At 38.1% G+C, this 22544-nt stretch overlaps 1 protein-coding gene and 2 pseudogenes across 1 annotated transcript; all 3 read right to left on the reverse strand.

The window, feature by feature from the left end:
- Nucleotides 1–7178: 7178 nt before the first annotated feature.
- Nucleotides 7179–13477, reverse strand: LOC108865887 (annotated as a pseudogene).
- Nucleotides 13478–14522: 1045 nt separating this feature from the next.
- Nucleotides 14523–16319, reverse strand: LOC103931550 (F-box/FBD/LRR-repeat protein At2g04230-like). The gene is made up of 3 exons (XM_018643583.2): nt 15327–16319; nt 14934–15065; nt 14523–14825 (listed from the first exon to the last, which is right to left on the reverse strand). The coding sequence occupies exons 1-3, from the start codon at nt 16317–16319 to the stop codon at nt 14523–14525; spliced, it is 1428 nt and encodes a 475-aa protein (XP_018499099.2).
- Nucleotides 16320–20729: 4410 nt separating this feature from the next.
- Nucleotides 20730–22382, reverse strand: LOC103931573 (annotated as a pseudogene).
- Nucleotides 22383–22544: the final 162 nt, after the last annotated feature.

Raw genomic sequence — 22544 nt, forward strand, 5'->3', positions numbered from 1 at the left:
ACTGCCGAGCAAGAAGCTGTATATACTGCGGATCAAAGGAACACTCTCAAGGACTTACGAAAGAAGGACCAAAAGGCGCTGTATCTTCTATACCAGGGTTTGGAAGATTCAACGTTCAAGAAGGTTGCAGAAGCAACAACGAGCAAGCAAGTATGGGATACACTCAGTACAATCTACAAAGGAGTAGATCGGGTTAAGAAAGTGAGATTACAGTCACTTCGAGCAGATTTTGAAACTGCTCACATGAATGAAGGAGAGAGCATCTCCGACTATCACTCAAGGCTCATTGTGATAGTAAATCAGATGAGGAGAAATGGCGAGAGACTCGATGAAGTACGAGTTGTGGAGAAGATACTCCGGTCGCTCACATCTAAGTTTGAGCATGTGGTGACTGCCATTGAGGAATCCAAGGATTTGGAGGCGATGAGCGCAGAGGAGCTACTAGGATCCCTCATAGTTCACGAGCAACGCATTCAGAAGAATGCAAGCCCCACAACGCTAGAGCAAGCTTTGGAGTCAAAGTTGAATATTGACAAACCAAATAAAGGTCGTGGGCAGTGGAACTCACGTCGTGGGAGTTCATCCAACCGTAGCCGAGGACGAGCCCGAGGAAGAGGTCGAGGCTATGCACAAAATCAAGGTCAGTCTCAGGAGTGGAGATCTACTCGAGGAAAGGCGCATATCCAGTGTCACAGTTGCAAGCAGTATGGACATTATGCAAATGAATGTTCATATAAAAATGGTGAGCATGTCAACATGGCAGAATCAAGTGGAAATGCTGGTGAAAAACTTACAGTCTTACTAGCACACCATGATATCAATAGCCAACAAGATGTCTGGTATTTAGACTCTGGTGCAAGCAACCACATGTGTGGAAAGAAAGAGTTTTTTGCCGAACTCAAAGATGGGCCTTATAGATCTATGAGTCTTGGTGACTCCTCAAAGTTGCCAGCTGAAGGCAAAGGAAAGATCAAAATCATCCAGAAGGATGGTAATTAAAGAAGAATACATCTCCGATACCTACTACATACCAGGTATGAAGAGCAACATTCTGAGCATTGGTCAACTGCTCCAGAAAGGGTACATTATACATATGGAGAACATGCTTCTCACTCTCAGGAATGCAAGGAGAAAGCTTATTGCACGTGTTCGAATGTCAAAGAACCTGATGTTTCCGTTGAATTTGAACACAAAGATTGGAAGCTGCAACATCGGTGTAATGGAAGATGAGTCATGGAAATGGCATCTTCGATTTGGCCATCTTCATTTCAATGGCCTAAAGTTGCTGTCAAGTGGAGGAATGGTTCGTGGTCTACCCCAAATTGAAGCCACACGCCAAGTATGTGAAGGTTGTGTGCTTGGCAAGCAAGCACGACTATCATTCCTTGTTGGTGATACATGGAGAGCAAGGGCACCACTGCAGTTGGTGCATACAGATATATGTGGTCCATTGGATCCCATGTCTTATGGAGGTAATAGGTATTTTATTACTTTCATTGATGATTTTAGTAGGAAGACTTGGGTTTATTTTCTCAAGGAGAAGTCAGCTGCCCTAAAAATTTTCAAGGAGTTCAAGGCACTCACAGAGGCTGAAAGTAACCACAAGCTTGTGGCTGTGAGATCAGATAGAGGTGGAGAGTACACCTCCAATGCTTTCCAAGCATACTGCAAGGAGCAAGGAATTAGGCATCAACTTACTGCTGCCTATACCCCACAGCAAAATGGGATAACCGAAAGAAAGAATCGAACTATCCTTGACATGACAAGGTCCATGCTTAAGGAGAAGAATTTGCCAAAAGAGTTATGGGCAGAAGCTGTAGCTTGTTCGATTTATTTGTTGAATCGATGTCCAACAAAGAGTGTCAAGAGGATGACACCACAAGAGGCTTGGAGTGGGTACAAGCCGAATGTTGCACACCTAAGAGTTTTTGGGTGTGTTGCATATGCTCAGGTTCCAGAAGCCAAGAGGAGAAAGCTCGATGATCGAGGTGAAAAGTGTGTGTTTGTGGGATATAGTGAAGACTCCAAGGCATACAAGCTCTACAACCCACTAACTGGCAAACTAGTGGTTAGTAGAGATGTCATCTTCAGTGAGGAAGAGACATGGAAGTGGAACAACAAAGAAGTCAGTAAAGAGAAGATCGTCTCCACTGATTTTGAAGACCCAGAAGTTGTACCACCTATTGAGCAACAGCCTGCTCAAACAATCACAACAACTCCAGTGCACAGAATTGCAAGGAGTGGTCCTACATCTAGTGAGGAAAGCAGCTCCTCAACTCCAGTGAGGTTAAGAAGTCTTACAGAGATTTATGGACAAGAAGAAGAAGAAGAAACCAATTTTTTCTGCTTCTATGCAGACCATGAGCCTCTCTCATTCAATGAAGCTGTAAAAGAAGATTGTTGGAAGAAAGCCATGGAAGAAGAGATCCATGCCATCGAGAAAAATGACACTTGGGAGTTAACAAAGCTCCCACCAAATCAGAAGGCTATTGGTGTCAAGTGGGTTTACAAGATCAAACGCACTGCAGATGGGAGTGTAGATCGGTACAAATCAAGGCTTGTAGCAAAGGGCTACAAACAGAAGTATGGAGTGGACTATGATGAAGTCTATGCTCCAGTTGCAAGACTTGACACGGTAAGATTACTAATCTCTCTTGCCGCTCAGCATAAATGGAAAATTTATCAATTAGATGTCAAGTCAGCCTTCCTTAATGGGGTTCTTGAGGAAGAAGTGTACGTGGAACAACCAGAAGGCTTCCAAGTACAAGGAAAAGAAGATAAGGTGTATCGTTTGAAGAAAGCTTTGTATGGCCTCAAGCAAGCACCACGAGCTTGGAACTCAAGGATTGACAACTACCTTCACCAAAATGGATTTCAGAAATGTCCATACGAGCATTCAGTTTACATGAAGAACGGTGAAAAAGGGGAGTTCTTAATTATTTGTCTCTATGTAGATGACTTGTTGTTTACAGGAAACAATGAAGCAATGTTCTATGAGTTCAAGCAATCCATGTTCAGTGAATTCGAGATGACTGACAATGGATTAATGTCATACTTTCTTGGCATAGAAGTGAAGCAAGGAAGTGATGGTATCTACATTTCTCAACAAAAGTACATGAGAGATATATTGGAGAAATTCAATATGGACAAGTGCAATATTGTTAACACTCCAGTTGCAACTGGATTGAAGCTGTCTAAGGAAGGAGAAGGTGAGTTTGTAAACTCAACCATGTACAAAAGCTTGGTTGGAAGCCTAAGGTACCTTACAATCACAAGACCTGATATAGTTTATGGTGTTGGACTCGTGAGTCGATACATGGAAACACCAAGGGAGTCTCATTGGCTGGCCGCCAAGAGAATTTTGAGGTACATAAGAGGTACTCTAAACTATGGTCTGTTTTATAATTTTGGTGAAGATGCAAAATTATTTGGTTATTCAGATAGTGATTGGGGAGGTGACCAAGATGAAAGGAAAAGCACAACTGGCTATGTGTTTTTTCTAGGATCAACAGCTTTCTCATGGACTTCAAAGAAGCAATCAATTGTTGCTTTGTCATCATGTGAAGCCGAGTATGTTGCTGTAGCCTCAACCGTGTGTGAGGCAATTTGGTTAAGAAATCTGTTGAAGTTAGTGTGTCATCCACAAGTGGAATCGACTGTGATTCATGTGGATAACGTGTCTGCAATCAAACTTGCAAAGAATCCTGTTCAACATGGAAGGAGCAAGCACATTGATACCAGGTTCCATTTTCTAAGGGACCATGTGAAGCAAAAGATAATTGAGCTTGTCTATTGTCACACAAAGGAACAAGTGGTTGACATCTTCACTAAGCCACTACCAGTTGAATCATTCCGGTTATTGCGTGAAATGCTAGGCATGAAGGTGTTTTGATTTGAGGGGGCGTGTTGGAAATTCAAATAAAAACAGGCTGTAAAAGGTTGCTGCTAGCTGTTAGTTTCTTTACAGGTTGTATCCACACATGCTGCAACTACAAAGACTAAAGTTTCCTCCATGTGCTAGCTGAAAGTGTGTTGAAAGACAGCAGAGATGTGAGTTGCTGTAGGTGGTTATTACAACCTGGAATGATGCACTGCATATGTGTGCTAAACTGTCCAAAGTTCACATGATCTGTTTGCATGTGTTGTCTTATTGTTTATTCATTTTCTGCTTGTATAAATAAGCCTCCTTGCTAGGCTTTAGAATCATCCCATCTGAATCCCACTTCCAATTGTGAAGAAGCTTGTAAGCTTTCTTATCCCATCTGATTTGTCATTCAATTCTAGAAGTGTATTTGCAATCTGTTTTTTAATATCAAAGTGCCTTGTTTGCCAAAGCTTGTAGCTTCCCTCATTTCTCAATTTTTGTCCAATTTTATTGAGAGTGAAAGTGAGAGGTGTGATAGAGTTTGTAAACTTATCACCCACATATTTTGGTATTGAGTTAGCAAACTCCTTTGAATACCAACAATAACTGCCTTTCTGTTACTTACAAACCAAACTATATAGCAACTCTCCCTAACTACTTTTATCTAATTACAGCTATACTAACAACCTTATTACAAGTATTACAACTCAATCACTCAGATGATGACATCTGGCACGATCACAATTGCTCTATAACTACTCTTAGCTACTAGTAATCCCATTAGAATCCTAACAATGAAAGTTCAGAGTACCATGGAAGGAATGGTGCACATACTTCTCCTCATTAGGTTTTGTAGGTACAATGGAAAGAACAAGAACATAATTACAAAAAAATGGGGACGTGTATCTTTCATTCCTCTTTTCTAACCACATAATCCTCTCTACAAATCATAGCATAAGGAACAAGTTAGGAAGCACATACCTTCAAGTAATGAGCTGTAAGGGACATATATTTGACATTGCAAATTCCTGCTAAGAGTGCAGTTGCATGGATGGTAAAGCGATGACCTTCATTTGCATCACGGTTATAGAGAGCAATAGTAGCTTTGGCTAAGGATCTTGCATTCTCCAGAAAACAATCAGTCAAAACATTCTGGTCGAGAACACAGTTTTCAAGCTTTGGGGCATACAATGAAAAAACTGCACTTCTCACTATTATTGTACGTATCCCAATTCCCAACTCATTTCTAATGTCTTCAGTTCAGGTATGAACTCCAAGGATATTCAAATATTCAAGTACAGGGCAGGAAGAAAAAAGCTTCTCCACTGAGTTATTGACAGGACGACAAATTACAATATGGAGGGATTTGAGGCTTGGGAACACCCTGCTATAGGAGCATTGAAATAAAATTTGACGTCAGGTCAATTTCTTCAGCGTTTTGTACAGGAAAGGCTTTCAGGCAACTCAAAAACTGGGTCTGACTCAACAGAAAGAATGAGTTCAGCAACAATAAACCAAATGGCAGTGTGAATCCAAACCATCAATACGAGAGATATCCTCGACACTGCCACAAGAAAGACGGAAGTTTCAAATGTCTGAAGAGTCACGAAAAAAGATTACATTATCAACATATCTCAGAAAATCTTCATGGTAATCATCCTCATCAAAGACTAGACTGTGAACAGAAGTCCATAAGTTCTTCCATCTTCTAGATAGAATGGTGGTCTGCACAGCACATAATGTTGGAAGTGTGATGGAGAACCGCATGTGGCAATGCACTGATCCTTTCTTTAACAATTTCCTTATGCTTCAGCATTGAACTCATTTGAACCTGATTCTTTGTTAAAAACATGGTCAAATTGGAACATGCTGTAAATTTGGTAGCTCAAAAAGCTTATCCAAGTAATATTATGTCTTAGAGTTCTAGCTACTTTGAAATCGAAGAATACATCAAAGTTTTCAATCCTTCATGTCTCCTTCAATATCAATTGAAATAAAGAAAACCCTTCTAATTCACCCTCTGGTTGGCAAGAAAACCCTTCTAAATTCCTCATTATCTTCAGATGTCTAAGCATGAAATTCTACTTTCTAAAGAAAATAATTCGGTTGAAGCAAAATAACCAAAGAAGAAATAAAGAGTACATTATGTCAGAGATAAACAGTACAAATGGTAATACTTGAATTTTCTATTATTTCTAAAACTTTTCTTGGTAACCAAATAGATGGTAAGAAAGGCAAAAGACTATGAAGTACCTGAGAAATGGTTGGAGGAAGCTAAGAAAGTTAGAACCAGAAGAGCATCAGAGTTTCACCATCCCTCCAACTACGAAATGTGGAGCATCCACACAATTCAAAATTAGCTACTTTTCCAGACAGGCACATAGAATAAATGGAAAGAACTGCATTTATAGTCTTCAACTCATCATCTCACTCTCTCGTTTGGGCCTGGTTGTCCCTGGGCTTAGTTGTTTCCTTTTAGGAGGAATGCTCACCCATACACCTGAGTTCTGGGTATGGAAAGAACAGTGAACTAGTTCATTTTGATATTTAGTTTAGACTAAATTCTAGTTTACTGCAGTCATTCGAACATGTCTTTTTACTCACGGTTTGACTTAGCGTTCAGTCCTGAAAATATTATTGTATGTCATACTGAAGTATAGCAATTGGTTGCTTTTTCCACTTCTATGGTTCAGTAACAAAATCTCCACTTGCATTATAGTGTAATGACGAATTATACCACATGACGGTACTCCAATACCACAGAATAATTACTCGTAGTCTTTGATTTTTGTCATCCAAATAAACACACATATCAAATACCAATGCACAATTGCATTACATTAGCTAACTAGACAACAGATTGGATCATCTCTTAAGAAAATAAACTTTGTTTAGCAATTCCCAACAGCAGTTTGATTTCTTGAGAAACTCCGTTCGCAGTTCAGTTCATATGACAGACGGATGCAGATTCTAACTTCTAATTACGAAGACGATGCTATTACAACTTTGACAAGTCTCCGAACCCCTTTGATTTTGAATCCTAAATCCTAAAACCGCATTTAGGTAAATTCAACTTGACAAGTTATTGAACCCCTTTCGACCATTAAAAATTCTTGACAGCTACTCGGTCAGTGAAGACGGAATCTGGGCGGGATCTCTCAGTTCCATTCCTTATCAAATAACATCTCAAAATAATGAACAAAGAATGGAAGGCAGCATCGAGCCCTCTTTTGTGCAGTTCAGATCACCCGAAGAAGTAGTCATCTTGTCCAAAACTACACCGTTCTTCAACAAATACTTTGCAACTTCCATCTCATCTTGCTGACCCTTGAATCCCTAATGAAGATGGTCTTGAGGTGCGACAACAAACAAAAAGGCACAATGTCTGGCGGATTCCCCAAATTCCATTGACGCTCATCTTCCTCGTAATACCATTTGTTTCCCTGACAATTTCTTAAAAGAACGGAAAATAAGAATCTGTAAGAGCCTGCACATTTTACAGTCATATAGCACAAGTGAAATTATATCTTACATTATTTTGAAAGACAAAATGTTTCAGAATAGGTGAATTCTTCTAAGCCTCTGTTGGACACTCCCAGTAATTGCAATGGCGAAGAACCAGCTCCAATTTGACCAAAATTAATATGAAACCTGCAAGAAAGATTAATATTCACAAAAAAACGTGTAAGAAGAATGGCAAATAATGTATACAAGCTAGGGCATAGTTACCTTCAAAATTGGAACTTCAAGAGTGTGATCTTTAGCATTGGAAATTCCCGCTAGTAGCCTAGTTTCCCGGTTAGCCATGTGAAAATAATATGAAATGCGTGATCAAACGAATTTTCGCTTTCGCTAGAGATTTTGCATTCTCCAAATGAACACATGAGAAGAATCTACTACTCACGACTGCTAACTTTTCCATATTTGGAGAATTAATAAAAAAACCAACATCTTCATCATCCGATTCTTGAACAGGAATATATTCATCTTTCAACCATACGTTCAATGTCTTCAGTCTTACACAATTAAATTTGCATCTATCTTCAAATCTTCAAGTACAAGGCAACGAGAAAAAAGCTCTTCAACTGAATCATCAAGATACTCAACCTCGACACTTAGGACCTTGAGACTCGGGAAACACCCTGATGTAGGAGTAGAAGACGCGCAGAAAATAGAAGTTGATGACACCTTTAAAACCTCCAGTGTTTTGCATAAGAAGACGCTTTCAGGGAACTCAAAAGAGCCAAATCTCTTGTTATTGTTATCCAAGAGATCAAGATCAAGTTCAACAACATTATGTCTAATAGTAGTGCAAATCCAATTATGAAAACGGGAGAATTCCTCCATCGTTGTTCCTATAGATTCTTTCCTATGCAGACCAAGGTGAAGACTGAATTTTCGGATGTCTGTTGAGTCATGAAGGGAGAGTACGTGATCAACAAACAGCATAAAACGTTTGTGAAAAATCCATGAAAAGGGGAAACACTCGTCATCGAATTCCAGATTGGGTGGAGAAATCCATAAGTTCTCCCATCTTCTTGACAGAATGGTAGTCTGCACAACATCTAATATCAGAATGTTGAATGTTTGATGTATTTTTCATATTTGAAACCATTACATGATGCAACATATATGGGAGAAGAAAAACGTGAAGAAGAAAGGAGGACCATGGCAGCTAAGCCAACATAATGATGACCTCCAATCCCACTAATCTTAATCTATTATCTAACTTTAGCTTTACAGTGAAGAAGGGCCGAAAGCAATGGATAAAAACAATAGATGATGGAGGACCGAAAGCAACAGCTAAACACCAACAGCAGCTGAGCTGTTATCCACCCTACTTTTAATAATGACACATCCAATACTCCCCCTCAAGCTAGATCCAAAAGGTTGATAGATCCAAGCTTGCCAAGAAGAAGCTGAAACTGATGAGAGGCCAATGATTTTGTGAATAGGTCCGCAAGTTGATCCGAGCTCCTTACAAAATGCGTTTGGATAACCTGAGATTGAACTTGTGTACGAACATAGTGACAATCGACTTCAATGTGCTTGGTTCTCTCATGAAAAACTGGGTTGGAAGCAATGTGCATTGCAGCCTGATTGTCACAGAAAATGGACATGGATTGATGATTGAAAACACCTAAGTCACACAGTAAACCTTTGAGCCAGATTAGTTCACACGCAGTAGATGCCATTGCCCGATATTCTGCCTCAGCACTGGATCTTGCAACAACAGTTTGTTTTTTGCTTTTCCATGAGACAAGGTTGCCTCCCACAAACGTGCAAAATCCCGTTGTAGACTTACGATCAATGGAATTGCCAGCCCAATCTGCATCACAATAACCTGTAATCTGAGTGCTTGCATTTTTCTTCATGATTATACCACGTCCCACAGAACCTTTTAGATACCGAAGTATCCTTTTGACTAGGTTAAAGTGCTCCATCGTGGGAGAGTGCATAAATTGGCTAACAATACTGACAGCATAGGTAATGTCGGGCCTTGTGATGGTCAGGTATATCAACTTACCAACCAACCGCTGATAATAACTTATGTTTGGGAGAGATTGACCCTCTAAGCTGACCTTAAGTTTAATGTCAAGAGGTGTAGGGACCGGTTTAGCATCACTCATGTTTGCTTCCTTAAGGAGATCCAGAACATATTTGTGCTGGTTAAGGAAGAAGCCCTTGTGAGATGTAGCCATTTCGATGCCAAGGAAGTATCTCAGAACACCAAGATCTTTTATTGCAAAGCGTTGCTGAAGGGAGTGCTTGAGTTCTTTGATTTCTTCAGGGTTATCTCCGGTGATGATCAAGTCATCAACATACACAAGAACAACCAATGTACTAGCGGTGCCTAAGCGTACAAATAAAGAGGAGTCCGCATTGCTTCTTCCAAAACCAACACTGATAAGGACTGAACTGAGCTTAGCATACCAGGCTCTCAGTGATTGTTTAAGACCATAAATTGATTTGTGCAGTTTACACACAACATCCTGTTTATGACTTTGAGAGTAACCCGGTGGTAATCTCATGTAGACGTCTTCTTCAAGCTCACCATGTAAGAAGGCGTTTTTTACATCCATTTGATACATAGGCCATCCTTTGTTGACAGCCACAGACAAGAGTACGCGCACTGTGTTCATCTTTGCAACGGGGGCAAAGGTTTCCTTGTAATCCACATCAAATGTTTGAGTGAAGCCACGGGCCACTAATCGTGCCTTGTGTCTTTCAATAGACCCATCCGAGTTGAATTTAATCTTGTATATCCACCTGCAGCCTACTATCTTCTTTCCTTTGGGCAGTGGCACAATGCTCCAGGTTTTATGTTGATCGAGTGCATGCAGTTCATCCTGCATTGCTTGCTGCCACACTTGGGATTGGTTAGCTTCTTGAAATGATTGAGGTTCTTCATGCGCAGATATATTACTCAAATAGGCAGTGTAATTAGGTGACAACTTTTGATAAGAACAGTAGTTGGATAAGGGGTGCTTGAGCTTGTACGTAACAAAGTCTTGCAGTCTTGCTGGTGGGTGCCTCTCACGAGTTGGATTTCGTCGAGGTATGGTAGGAAGAGACTCTTCTGAAGGTTCTTCAGGACCAATACTACGTAGAGTTTCATCTTCTACAGGCATGTTGCTGTCGTCATATGAATCCGGTTGATTTGGAGCCACAAGATCCATTGTGTGAGTTTGATCACCCGCATTGTTGAGTATCTCAGTCCTTGGCAGTGGAAACATGTCCAAGATAATCTCCCCCTGACTTGTACTATCCAGAGACTTACTGTAATAAGAGTTAGTTTCATGAAATTGAACATCCTTTGAAACAATTAATCTCTTAAGTTGTAGATTATAACACTTATACCCTTTTTGTGTGGACGAGTAGCCAAGGAAAATGCATTTAGTTGCCCTAGGATCAAGTTTGCCTCGATGTAATGACTGAACATGAACAAAACAGATGCATCCAAAGACTTTAAGGTGAGACAAGTCCACCTTTCTGTTCTTGACTATCTCCATTGGGGATTTGAACCCCAAAACCCTACTAGGTAATCTGTTGATCAGGTAAGCTGCTGTCATGACGCTTTGAGACCAAAAACGTTTTGGTACATTCATTTGTAACATCAATGCCCTAGTTTTTTCAAGGAGATCTCGGTTTTTTCTCTCAGCAACACCATTTTGTTGGGGTGTGCCAACACAGCTAGTTTGATGTATGATGCCATTGTTGCTCAAATATTGAGTCATGACTTGGGACATGTATTCTGTGCCATTATCAGACCTTAGGGTTTTGATTTGAGAAGAAAAATGATTTTTGACAAGGTTGTGAAAGTCCTTAAACACTTCCATCACCTCACTTTTTGATTTTAACAAATATAACCAGGTGGCTCTTGAATAATCATCAACAAAAGTTATGAAATATTTATAACCATCAAAAGATTCATTTGTTGGTCCCCATATATCAGAGTGTACAAGCTCAAAAAGATGAGAAACTCTAGACATCGAAGACCCTAGAGGTAGTCTTGTTGCCTTTGACAAATGACAAGTTTCACAGTGGGTTGATTCTTTGCCTAAGTCAGGAAATAAGGTGGATAAGATAGGTTGAGATGGATGAGCTAGTCGTTGGTGCCACAAGGTGGAAGCTTGAATGGAGGTATGGATGGACTTTGACTTGGCATGGAACCCACAGGAAGAGCTTTTTGATATGTAATAGAGACCATCAAGGTAAAACCCCTCACCAATTGTCCTCTTGGTTATACAATCCTGAAAAATGACAGTTTTTGGTGAAAAAATGGCCAAACAATTTAAGGAATTTGTGATTCTTCCCACTAAGAGAAGTTGAAATGGAAATGATGGGACATATAGGGCCATAGACTCTATTTGATCAGATATCAGGTGGATTTTTCCCTTTCCTACAATCCTAGCACCTTCACCATTAGCAACAGATACATGTGAAGGATTATGTAGTTTCTCAAATCCATGTAACTTTGACATTTGATTAGTCATATGGTCTGTGGCACCAGAATCTACAACCTAAAAATCATGTAACTCATTTATTTTAAGAGTAGTTTGGAAAGCAGTTACGATACCTTTCAAGTCTGTCTGAGGTACATAATCAGCATCAGCTAAAAAACCTGCAAATTTGCCCATCAATGCAGTAGTACTTCCATCTTCATGATCAACCGATCCATCCTCTTTTCCCTTCTTTTGTTGGAGATACGATGCGAACTCATTTAAAAGGATGGCAGGATTTGCAGTGAACTGTTGATAGGTATCAACATTGTTGATAGATAAAGATGTTGCAGTGTTGGCACGAGGGTGTGCTCGACTTGTCTTTGGTGCGGATTTATCCTTCATGAAGTCAGGTTTGAGTTCTGGATGTAGGATCCAGCACTTGTCTCTCACATGCCCGATGTTGTCACAATGTAGGCACTTTAAATGAGGGTTTTTTCCTTTATATCTTTTTTCATTTGTCAGGTAAGCCCTAGCTTCTGTCACGTTGGTTTTTATACCATTGTTCATGACTTTTCTCCTTACTTCCTCACGTTGGATAGTTGCACAGATACTAGTGAAGGATGGTAGCTCCGAGTTCATGAGAATGTGACTTCTCAAATCCTCATATTTTGAGCTCAAGCTAGACAATAATTGAAAATTTTTATCTTCTTCAGTTCTTTTAAGGAGCACAGAGAGATCAGTTGTGTGAGGTCTGTACACATCTAACTCATTCCACATGCTTCTCAAAGAACCAAGATGTTGAACAAAGCTTTTACCTTCTTGCTGTATGTTGGAGATATCCTTCTTGAGTTGAAAGATGCGAGCTGCATTGTTTTGATTTCCATACATCTCCTTCACAGTGGTCCAAAGGATGAGAGACGACTCGGAATAGCTAAAGATTTCAGCAATATTCCTTTCCATAGAATTTAACAATCATGACATGACCAGTTGATCTTTACATAGCCACCCTCCATATTCTGGAGAAGAAGCATCTGGTGCAGGTTGACTGCCATTGATGAAACCGAGTTTGGATCTTCCACCGAGAGCAAGACTAACAGCCCTTGCCCATGGCAAATAATTAAACTCATTCAATAATACTGAACTGAGTCGTTGGTTTGGATTGATATCCATTTCAGAAGCGCTTCCAGATGAAGAAGCAATGATACTTCCATCTGCCATTGTTTTTGAAAAATAAACACAGCAGGTTCGATATACAGAACTGGCTCAGGATGATGCCCGCTCTGATACCATGTTGAATGTTTGATGTATTTTTCATATTTGAAACCATTACACGATGCAACATATATGGGAGAAGAAAAACGTGAAGAAGAAAGGAGGACCATGGCAGCTAAACCAACATAATGATGACCTCCAATCCCACTAATCTTAATCTATTATCTAACTTTAGCTTTACAGTGAAGAAGGGCCGAAAGCAATGGATAAAAACAATAGATGATGGAGGACCGAAAGCAACAGCTAAACACCAACAGCAGCTGAGCTGTTATCCACCCTACTTTTAATAATGACACATCCAATACAGAACGAACGAAAGCATGAGGCAAATAAGTGGATTTGGCAATTGACTGATCCTATCAACTCCCTGTAGACGCTTCGATTCCGAACCCATTGCTAAGTACACTGATCCTGATGGCTTATCAAAAAATTATTTGAGCAAGCTTCTTAATGTAACATTTCAAATACATAAAAAAAAAGGAGAATATTAATATACCCAATGCTTGGTTAAATACACACACACACACACACACACACACACATGCCCTTTATCCAAAGGGATCCTCATTCTTTGGTAAAAATGAGAATAGTTGTACGGCCCACCCTATATATATATATATATATATGACTGAATTTACCAAACAGATAGCAAGGAAGGCACAAAGTTATGAAGAAAAAATACCTGAGAAATGGTGGATGAAGCTGAGAAAATGAGAACCCATTCAGCATCACGAACGACAGCGTTTCACCATCTTTCTATAGCCAGCTGAGAATATAGGGTTTTACTCTCTCTTGCTCGAAATTGATTCGAATTTGAATTCAGCTTTACCCTCTCCAGATTTTGTCTTCTTCTAGTCTGCTCAGTTTCCGGCTTGCAGTTCTAGTTTTTTCCCTTTAGCATGTTGGTCTTTGGGCTTGCTTGTGTTGTTTGATCAGCTTTTGAGCCTTTTAATGAAATGCTAATCTATATTCGAACTGTTTCACGTGCTATGGCTTTTGTTCAAATTCCGAGTGCATTGCAGTCATCCAAACACAACGTTAGAAAGTTCAATTTGATGTCTCTATACTCGATTTGACTGACCGTAGTATTGGAAAAATATTTAGTATTGGAGTGTGGTCACGTGATAGTCCACGTGTTTAACATTGGTAGACTACTATCTAGTGGTATGCTCTCTCGCAAGCGGGCGATTGTGTATTTACTAAAATTTTATATGCACCAATGCACACTTATATTTGCTAACAAGACATTTCAGACTGAATGATCTCTCAACATTTAAGAAAATAAACATTGCTAGAAATTCCCAGAAACTCTGTTAGCAATTCCAGTAGCGGCAACAAAACTTATAAGATAGACAGACATATTCTAAATTTTAACCGCGAAGAATAAACATGTTCTAAAATTGTGGACTTCTCAAACATAAAATCCTTGAAACTGCATCCTAGATAAATTCAACTCGACAAGTCTTCGAACCCCATTTAAACGCACAAAGTTCCTTGTATACCAGCTTCTCTTGTTCATACCACTGCTCTCTAGGAATATGCATCCCGGGATAAATAGTAAGCTTCTTCAAAACGTCACTGTTCTTTAACAAATACTTTGCTACTTCCATCTCGTCCTGGCTTCCTTGAAATCCTCTCAAGGAGATAGTCTTGAGGTGTGACAACAAACAATCAGGCACAAGCTCTGGTGGATTCCATCGATCTTGTGAGTGCTCTGGGAATAGTTCTTTACAGCTGAAATACTGACAATTGCATATACACGTAATACCAAATTAAGAACGAATGAAATGAAAATTGTTAAAAGCTGCATGCTGGTACCATCACGAAGAATAAGGGGAAATACATCTTACTTGATCTCCTAAGGCAAGATATTCCAGTTTAGGTGATCTCTTGAGCAACTCAATTACCAACTCGCAGTAGTCGCCATCATAAAGAGTAAGTTCCAATTGGCTCACATTATTAAAAGCAGGAAGATCATGCACCTTCATTAAAAAAAAATGTTGATCAAACAGAAATTGAACATTTGCTTACCATTTCAATCAGAGAACAATTAATAATAACAACTAATGGGGTAAGAAAGGAAAATAAGGGGAATTCAATGGATGTTCTTTCGCAGCTCGATTATTAAGTTTAGAATATCAGGGAAGAAATGTAAGAACTGTCTTATGACAATTCAAGTTTATTAAATATTTTCATTCCAAATCAAATTCTAACAAACTGTAAATAAGTAGGAGCATATTTACCTTCAACAGTGAAGGCACGCCAGACAGAGAAAGATATTTTACATCTGAAAATTTTTCCAGGGATGGGGGTGCCCTGTTAGAAAATCCAAGACGTTTATCTGGAAGGCCCCAAAATTCATCTTCATCCGAATAGCTAGCATTGTCAGATGGAAATCTATCTTTGAAATCAATTTCAGCTCTGACGAGAGACACTGAACTCTCCAGAAAGTAACTTGACAAAACATTGTCACTGAGACAAAGATTTTCCAGCTTTGGGGCATTAATTAAGTACTTGGTCCAATGATGAGAACTCGGATGGTCCAGAGAAATTCTTAACATCTTCAATAAAGGTGCAGATATATAGAAATTCAAGACATCACGAAATCTTAAACTCAGATCTATACTCAATTCTTCAAGTATAGGACAACAAGAAAAAAAATTTCCCAGGGAAGTAAAGGAATCAGTGTCTGGCCAGACAACTGAAATAGAAAGGACCTTTAGACTCGGGAAACACCCTTTTGTAGGAGCATAGGTAATACAATTTGAATACACAGTCAAAACCACTAGGGTTTTAGACCTGAGAAGACTTTGAGGGATTTTGAATTCACGACTAGGCGTGTTACTGTCAAGGGTAAGATGAAGATCCAATTCAACAACATTACGCCTAACGGCAGTTCTAATCCATCTACCAATATGAGAGAAATCCTTAGCACCGAAATCCTGTTCACGCCTACAACAAAGAAGGAATTTTTGGATGTCTGATGAGCCATGAAAGGAAAGTGTACGATTAATAAAGTTCATAATGCGATTTTTGTCAACCCTATAAGTTTCAGGGAAATCGTCTTCATCAAAATTCAAATTGGGAACTGAAATCCATAAGTTCTTCCATCGTTTAGACAAAACAGTGGTCCATACAGCATATATAGTTGGAACGAACGAAAGTATGTGACAAAGAAGCGCATCTGGCAATTTACTGATCCTATCAACTCCTTGATGCTTTGAATTCGATTCCATTTATACCCTGGTGGTTTTCAGAAAAAATAGTTGGTTAAAATTGCAATCATTGCTGTAGATTAGAAGCTAAGAAGCTAGGTTTTATATATCCTAGGTAAAATTTCATACATGGTTATCCAAATACATGTACACTTCAAAATTATTAAAAGAAGGATTGAATTTTCTCAGCAAAATTTTGTGAAGATTTCTGATGTAACAAACTGAATTGTCAAGGGAATAATAACCACAACAACTTTGCAGAGGCTATATATAATACATAATTAGAAAATAAAAATTGGGGATTGTGTCTTTCTCAAGAGATATCGAGACCAAGAACACAAAGGCAAGAGCTTAAATATTTTCTCAATTTTCTTGGTAAGCAAATAGATGGTAAGAAGTGAAAAGTTACGAGGAAATTACCTGATAAGAGACTCAAAGATGGTCCAGCACGACGATGCCAGCGCAGGGAAAATCACTGATAATTATCTGCTGAGAAATGGTGGGAAAATGCTAAGGTTTTGTTTTCCTACTTCTCTCCTTATAGCACATCGCTTTTCAGTTTTGAAAATCTAGCATTCAAAATTTAAAATTACGTTTTTTCGTTTTTTATCTAATTTTTATTTTTAATACAACAATATTTTAATATATTAGGTAAGAATTAATACGGAAATATTTTAAATTTGATTAATTGATTGTGTGCGTATGATTTGGAATTGTAATTGATCATGTAGGGATTGATTTGGAAAGAGATTTTAAATTACAAAAACGATTTCATGTATATCTTGATTTTAATTGATTGTGTGCCTATGATTTGGAATTGTAATTCATGTAGAAATTGATTGGGAAAGATATTTGAATTTCAAAAAAAAAAAAAGGGATTTAATGTATATCTACTTCGTATCATTGAAGTTAATACATAGTTTCCCTCTAAATTTATCTAAGCTCTCTCCATTTTCTTGATGTAAAAAATTTAAACAAAATAGATAACCTATTCTATACCACAACAAATCCTATACCTAGCCTATGGGGCTGTATTCAATTTAGATTTTGAGAGATTTTTATTCTTTTAATGAATCTAGAAGTATTCAATCAGGAGTTTAAATGATTATCTGAAATTCAATGTGTATTTAATCAAGATTTTAAGATAGTTTATTAAAATCCTTATAAATCTGGGTGCATTCAATTGAGATTTAAAAAAAAAAAATTATAACTTTCCACGTGTATTCATTTAGAATTTGATTTTAAAGAAAAATTGAGAAATTAGAGGGAATTAGAGAGATTTTGTAGTTTATTTTAAGCATCCACAAATCTCACATCTCTCCATGAGATTTCGAGAGAATTGAATCAACATTTTACATAAAATCTCTACAAATCAATTAAACTCTATAAAAATTCATTTATTTATAAATCCATTAAAATCTCTGTAATTCCCAATTGAATACACCCCTCTAAGTTTTGTAGAACAAAAAATTGATATTTTTTGTCATTTAGTACTACGATCTAGTGGTATTCCTTTCCGCTACTTGTAAGTGAGAGGTTTTAGGTTCGATTCTCGTCAAAGGCAAATTTGAACTACATGATTACTAATCCATTGTAAGACTAAGCCCACCTCCTCCCTTTTAGTTTAGATAATATCGTTTGTTTAAAAAAAAAATAATGATATTTCTTGTGTTTTTCATTAATAGTTATCAAAATAAGATATGCATTATAGAACACAATTAGAGTTTTAATAAATAAAAAAATTAAATTACATATGTCATCACTAACACGATACTCACCATTGCCACCACCAGGTCCACCACAACATCCACTACCTCACCATCATCACCACCATTGCCACCATCTTTGACACAACTGCCATCGCCACCACCACCACATCATTCACCATTGTCTCACCATCATCACCACCATCGCACACCATCTTAGACACCACCACCACCACTATCTCACAATTATAAAACACAATTAGAGTTTAATAACAAATAAAATTATGTATGTCATCAATAACGCTATATTGACCATTGCCACCAACACAACATTCAATATCTCACCATCATCGCCATCACTGCCACCATCTTTGACACAACTGCCATCACCACCACCACCACAACATTCGCCACTGTCTCATCATCACCACCCACCACCGCACACCATCTTTGACACCACCACTACCGCTATCGCCGCCATAATCATCGCCAACATGTCCACCACCACCTTCACTGTCTCACCATCACCACAACTGATACCCCAACCACCATCGTCGCCACCACCATATCTTCCACTGGCATAACCCTCGCCACCATGTCCATCACCACCTCCACTGTCTCACCATAGCCACAACTGACACCAACACCACCTGCATAGCCACCGCCACTAACATCACAAACCACCAACATATTATCCACCGCCATCACCCCCCGCCACCACTAACACCACCAACCACTTGTTGGATTTTAGAGCATATTATTGGGATAAACTAAATTTGAATAATTAAATATGCATGAAAAAATAATAAATAGCATACAATATGTTATCCTGATTATATATCATGTTGGTTATAATTAATATATAAAGCAACAAATTTAAATAAAGATGGCGGAGAGATACTTACTTGAATCCTTAGTCATGAACATGCCGCTTGACTAGAGCATCCACATGCTCGCGATCTTCCTCCTTATAATTGATCATGTGAAGCTTCTCAATTGTTGAGCCTTTAAGAATATCCACACTAATAAACTAGCAACATATGATGAGGCCGATTAATTCAAATGTGCTAGCAGTATCTCTCACTTTGATCAATATGGTTTGGGCGGCACTAATTAAGGTGTTTTTGGATTAGGATTTTGAGGGACAAAACTAATTGCACTTAGCATATGAGAGAGAAAACACAAGGGATACACACACATATGCCCCCTTGCTGCACCTCTCCTTAAGCTTTGACGCCATGCGCTTTGTTCCATTCATCAAGCCCAATCACTTGTTTATTCGAGCTTGTGAATTGGACCCCTTTAAATTAAATAAAGCGTAAAGCCTATTTAATTAAAACCATGTCCAATATGCTCAAATAATTAATCTAATTTAATTAATTATATATGATCATCATCCAAGTTAATGCTGCCAGAACTACGATAGTGTGTGGCCTCTTAGAGCATCTCTAAAAAAGATGTCAAAATGTCCAAATTAGCAATAACGATAATAAAAGACAGTAATAATATTTTCCAACCGAGAAGCCAAATCTCATGTGGCATGACATGGAAATACATCTCTTCCCCTTGTTGCCAAATTTGACAGTGCCTTCAAAAAAAAAAATTTAATTAATTATTAAATGCTTTTTATTGATTTAAAGCACTGCCTTTTTGTTTCTTTTCATTACCGATGCTATATTTTAATATTTTTATACCTTTTAATTCTTTTTCTTTCATTCCCAATGCAAAGAAAATAAATATAATTTTTTGTTTTATGTTTAAAATTTGGCATGTCGGGTGGAGAGTAAAAATTTAAAAGATGTCAGAGTGCCATATAAGCTTTCAAATTTAAAGTTTAGGTTTAAATTTGACATCTCCTTTAGAGATGAGTTTAGATTCTAACTAAAGCCGGCAGTAAAATTTAATTAATGAATTATTTTATTTCAACAAACCATGAGTGACACCTAACAACATTTAATGGCTACCCAAATTAGTAAAATTATACACGAACTAATCCTTATACTTTTTTGAACCTTGATTATAGTTACAATGTAAGAGGAGCACAATATGGGAATTAAGAAAACTAAGAACTAAAAACCAAATGATTATCAAATGGTTTCTCGAAGTCGGGAGCATAATACTAGTCATTATCGATTCAGCGTGGAAGATATGCAGGAATGGAATAACCATTGCTTCGTTTCGTTCATCAATATTTTACCTGTGGAAGCCCGCTCTAAACAGAAACATATAGGACCCAGGTTCTATGAAAGACCAAAAGAAAGCAACTTGTCTTCTGACATTTGATTTTCCTTTACATTGTTGAAAGTATGAAGAAATTTAATCATAATTTTTCTCCAATGATCACTGCTTTCCTAGATCGCTACATATATAGGAAGAAGGGAAAATAACAGTTAAGTGAAATTGCACATTCTCCATTGCAAATACATGAAGTGAAAACTGAATAACCACCATAACCGAATCACTCCATAGTTGAAGAAGATAAACAGAGTTGACAAGACAATTCAACAGAAGAAAACAACCGATTGCAAACAGATTCATCTTGGACAAACAAAATGATGATTTCACAACTTTATAAACAGTTTAATCTCTTGAGAAACTCCGTTAGCAATTCCAAGTAGCGGCAATAAACTAGAAAGACAGAGAACTTTTAACAGCGAAGGTGAAACATATCGTAAAATCGTAGAATTCGCAAAAAATAAATCCTTATTAAACCTAAAATCGTATCCTAGATAAGTTCAACTCGACGAGTCTTTGAACCCCATCTAACCGTACAAAGTTCCTTGTATACCACCGTCTCTTGTTCATACCATTGACCTCTAGGAATATCCCTCCAGGGATAACTAGTAAGCTTCTTCAAAACTTTGCTGTTCTTTAACAAATACTTGGCTACTTCCATCTCCTCCTGGCTTCCCAGAAATCCGCTCAAGGAGGTAGTTAAGAGGTGCTACAACAAGCAATCAGGCACATGCTCCGGCGGACTCCATTGATCCTTTGAGTGCTTTGAGAATACTTCCATGCAACTGGAATACTAACAAGTTCATACACACGTATACCAAATTAAGAACGCATGAAATGAGAATCGTTAAAAGCTGCATGATGATATCACACTAAATAAGTAGAAATACATCTTACTTGATTTCCTAAAACAAGATACTCCAGCATAGGTGATCTCTTGAGCAACTCGTTTAGCAATTCCCCATACGCGCTGCCATAAAGAACCAGCTCCAATTGCCTCAAATTATCAAAAGCACGAAGATCACACCCCTTCATTAAGAAAATTTTGGTCAACCATAAATTCATACAGAAATTGAACATTTGCTTATCCACAATATACTAATTTCATTTTAGAAGGAACAAATATGAGAATCTTATTATAATTAAGATAGAGCACACTTACATCCAACCGTGAAGGCTTGCCAAACAGAGAAAGATATTTAACATCCGAAATTTTTTCCAGGGATGGAGTTGCCCGGTTAGAAAATCCAAGACTTCCATCTGGAAGGTCCCAATCTCCGTCTTCATTTGAATAGCTAGACTCTTCATATTCAAATCTTGATTTGAAATGAATTTCAGATTTGACTAGAAATACTGAACTCTCCAGCAAAAAGCAACTTGACAAAACATTGTCACTGAGATAAAGATTTTACAGCTTTGGGGCATTAATCAAGTACATGGTCCAATGACAGCGAGATTCTTAACGTCGTCAATAACAGTGCAGATACATTGAAGTTCAAGACATCATGAAGTCTTAAAGTCAGATCTATAGTTAATTCTTCGAGTACAGGACAACAAGAAAACAAATTTCCCAGGGAAGTAAAGGAATCAGTGTCCGGCCAAACAATTGAAACAGAGACGACCTTTAGACTCGGCAAACACTCTTTTGTAGTAACATAGGTAATGCAATCTGAATACACCGTCAAAACCACTAGGGTTTTAGCCTGAGAAGAATTTGAGGGATTTTGAATTCACAACTACGGTTGGAACCGTCAAGGGTAAGATGAAGATGCAGTTCAACAACATTACGCTTAACGGCAGTTCTAATCCGTCTACCAATGTGAGAGAAATCCTTAGCACTGAAATCCTGTTCACGCGTACAATGAAGAAAGAAATTTTGGATGCCTGATGAGCCATGAGAGGAAACTGTACGATTAATAAAGTTCATGATGCGAGTTTTGTCATCAACCTTATAAATTTCTGGGAAATCGTCTTCATCGAAGTTTAAATAGGGAACAGATATCCAAAAGTTCTTCCATCGTCTAGACAAAACGGTGGTCCATACAGCACATATAGTTGGAACAAACGAAAGTATGTGACAAAGAAGCACATCCGGCAGTTCACTGATCCTGTCAACTCCTTGACGCTTTGACTTTGATTCCATTTATACCTGATGATTTTCGGAAAAAGTAAAAAAAAATAACATGGTAAAGATTGCAATCGTTGCTGTAACTTTAGAAGCCAAGAAGCTTTTACCGTCAGTAGAATTTCATACATATTTAACCAAATACATGTACTGTTGACCCAAAAAAAATACATGTACTCA

This window comes from the organism of the source record quoted next, unplaced genomic scaffold (genome assembly GCF_019419815.1).
Source record: "Pyrus x bretschneideri cultivar Hongxiangsu unplaced genomic scaffold, Pyrus_bretschneideri_v1 Contig25, whole genome shotgun sequence".
Lineage (NCBI taxonomy): Eukaryota > Viridiplantae > Streptophyta > Magnoliopsida > Rosales > Rosaceae > Pyrus > Pyrus x bretschneideri.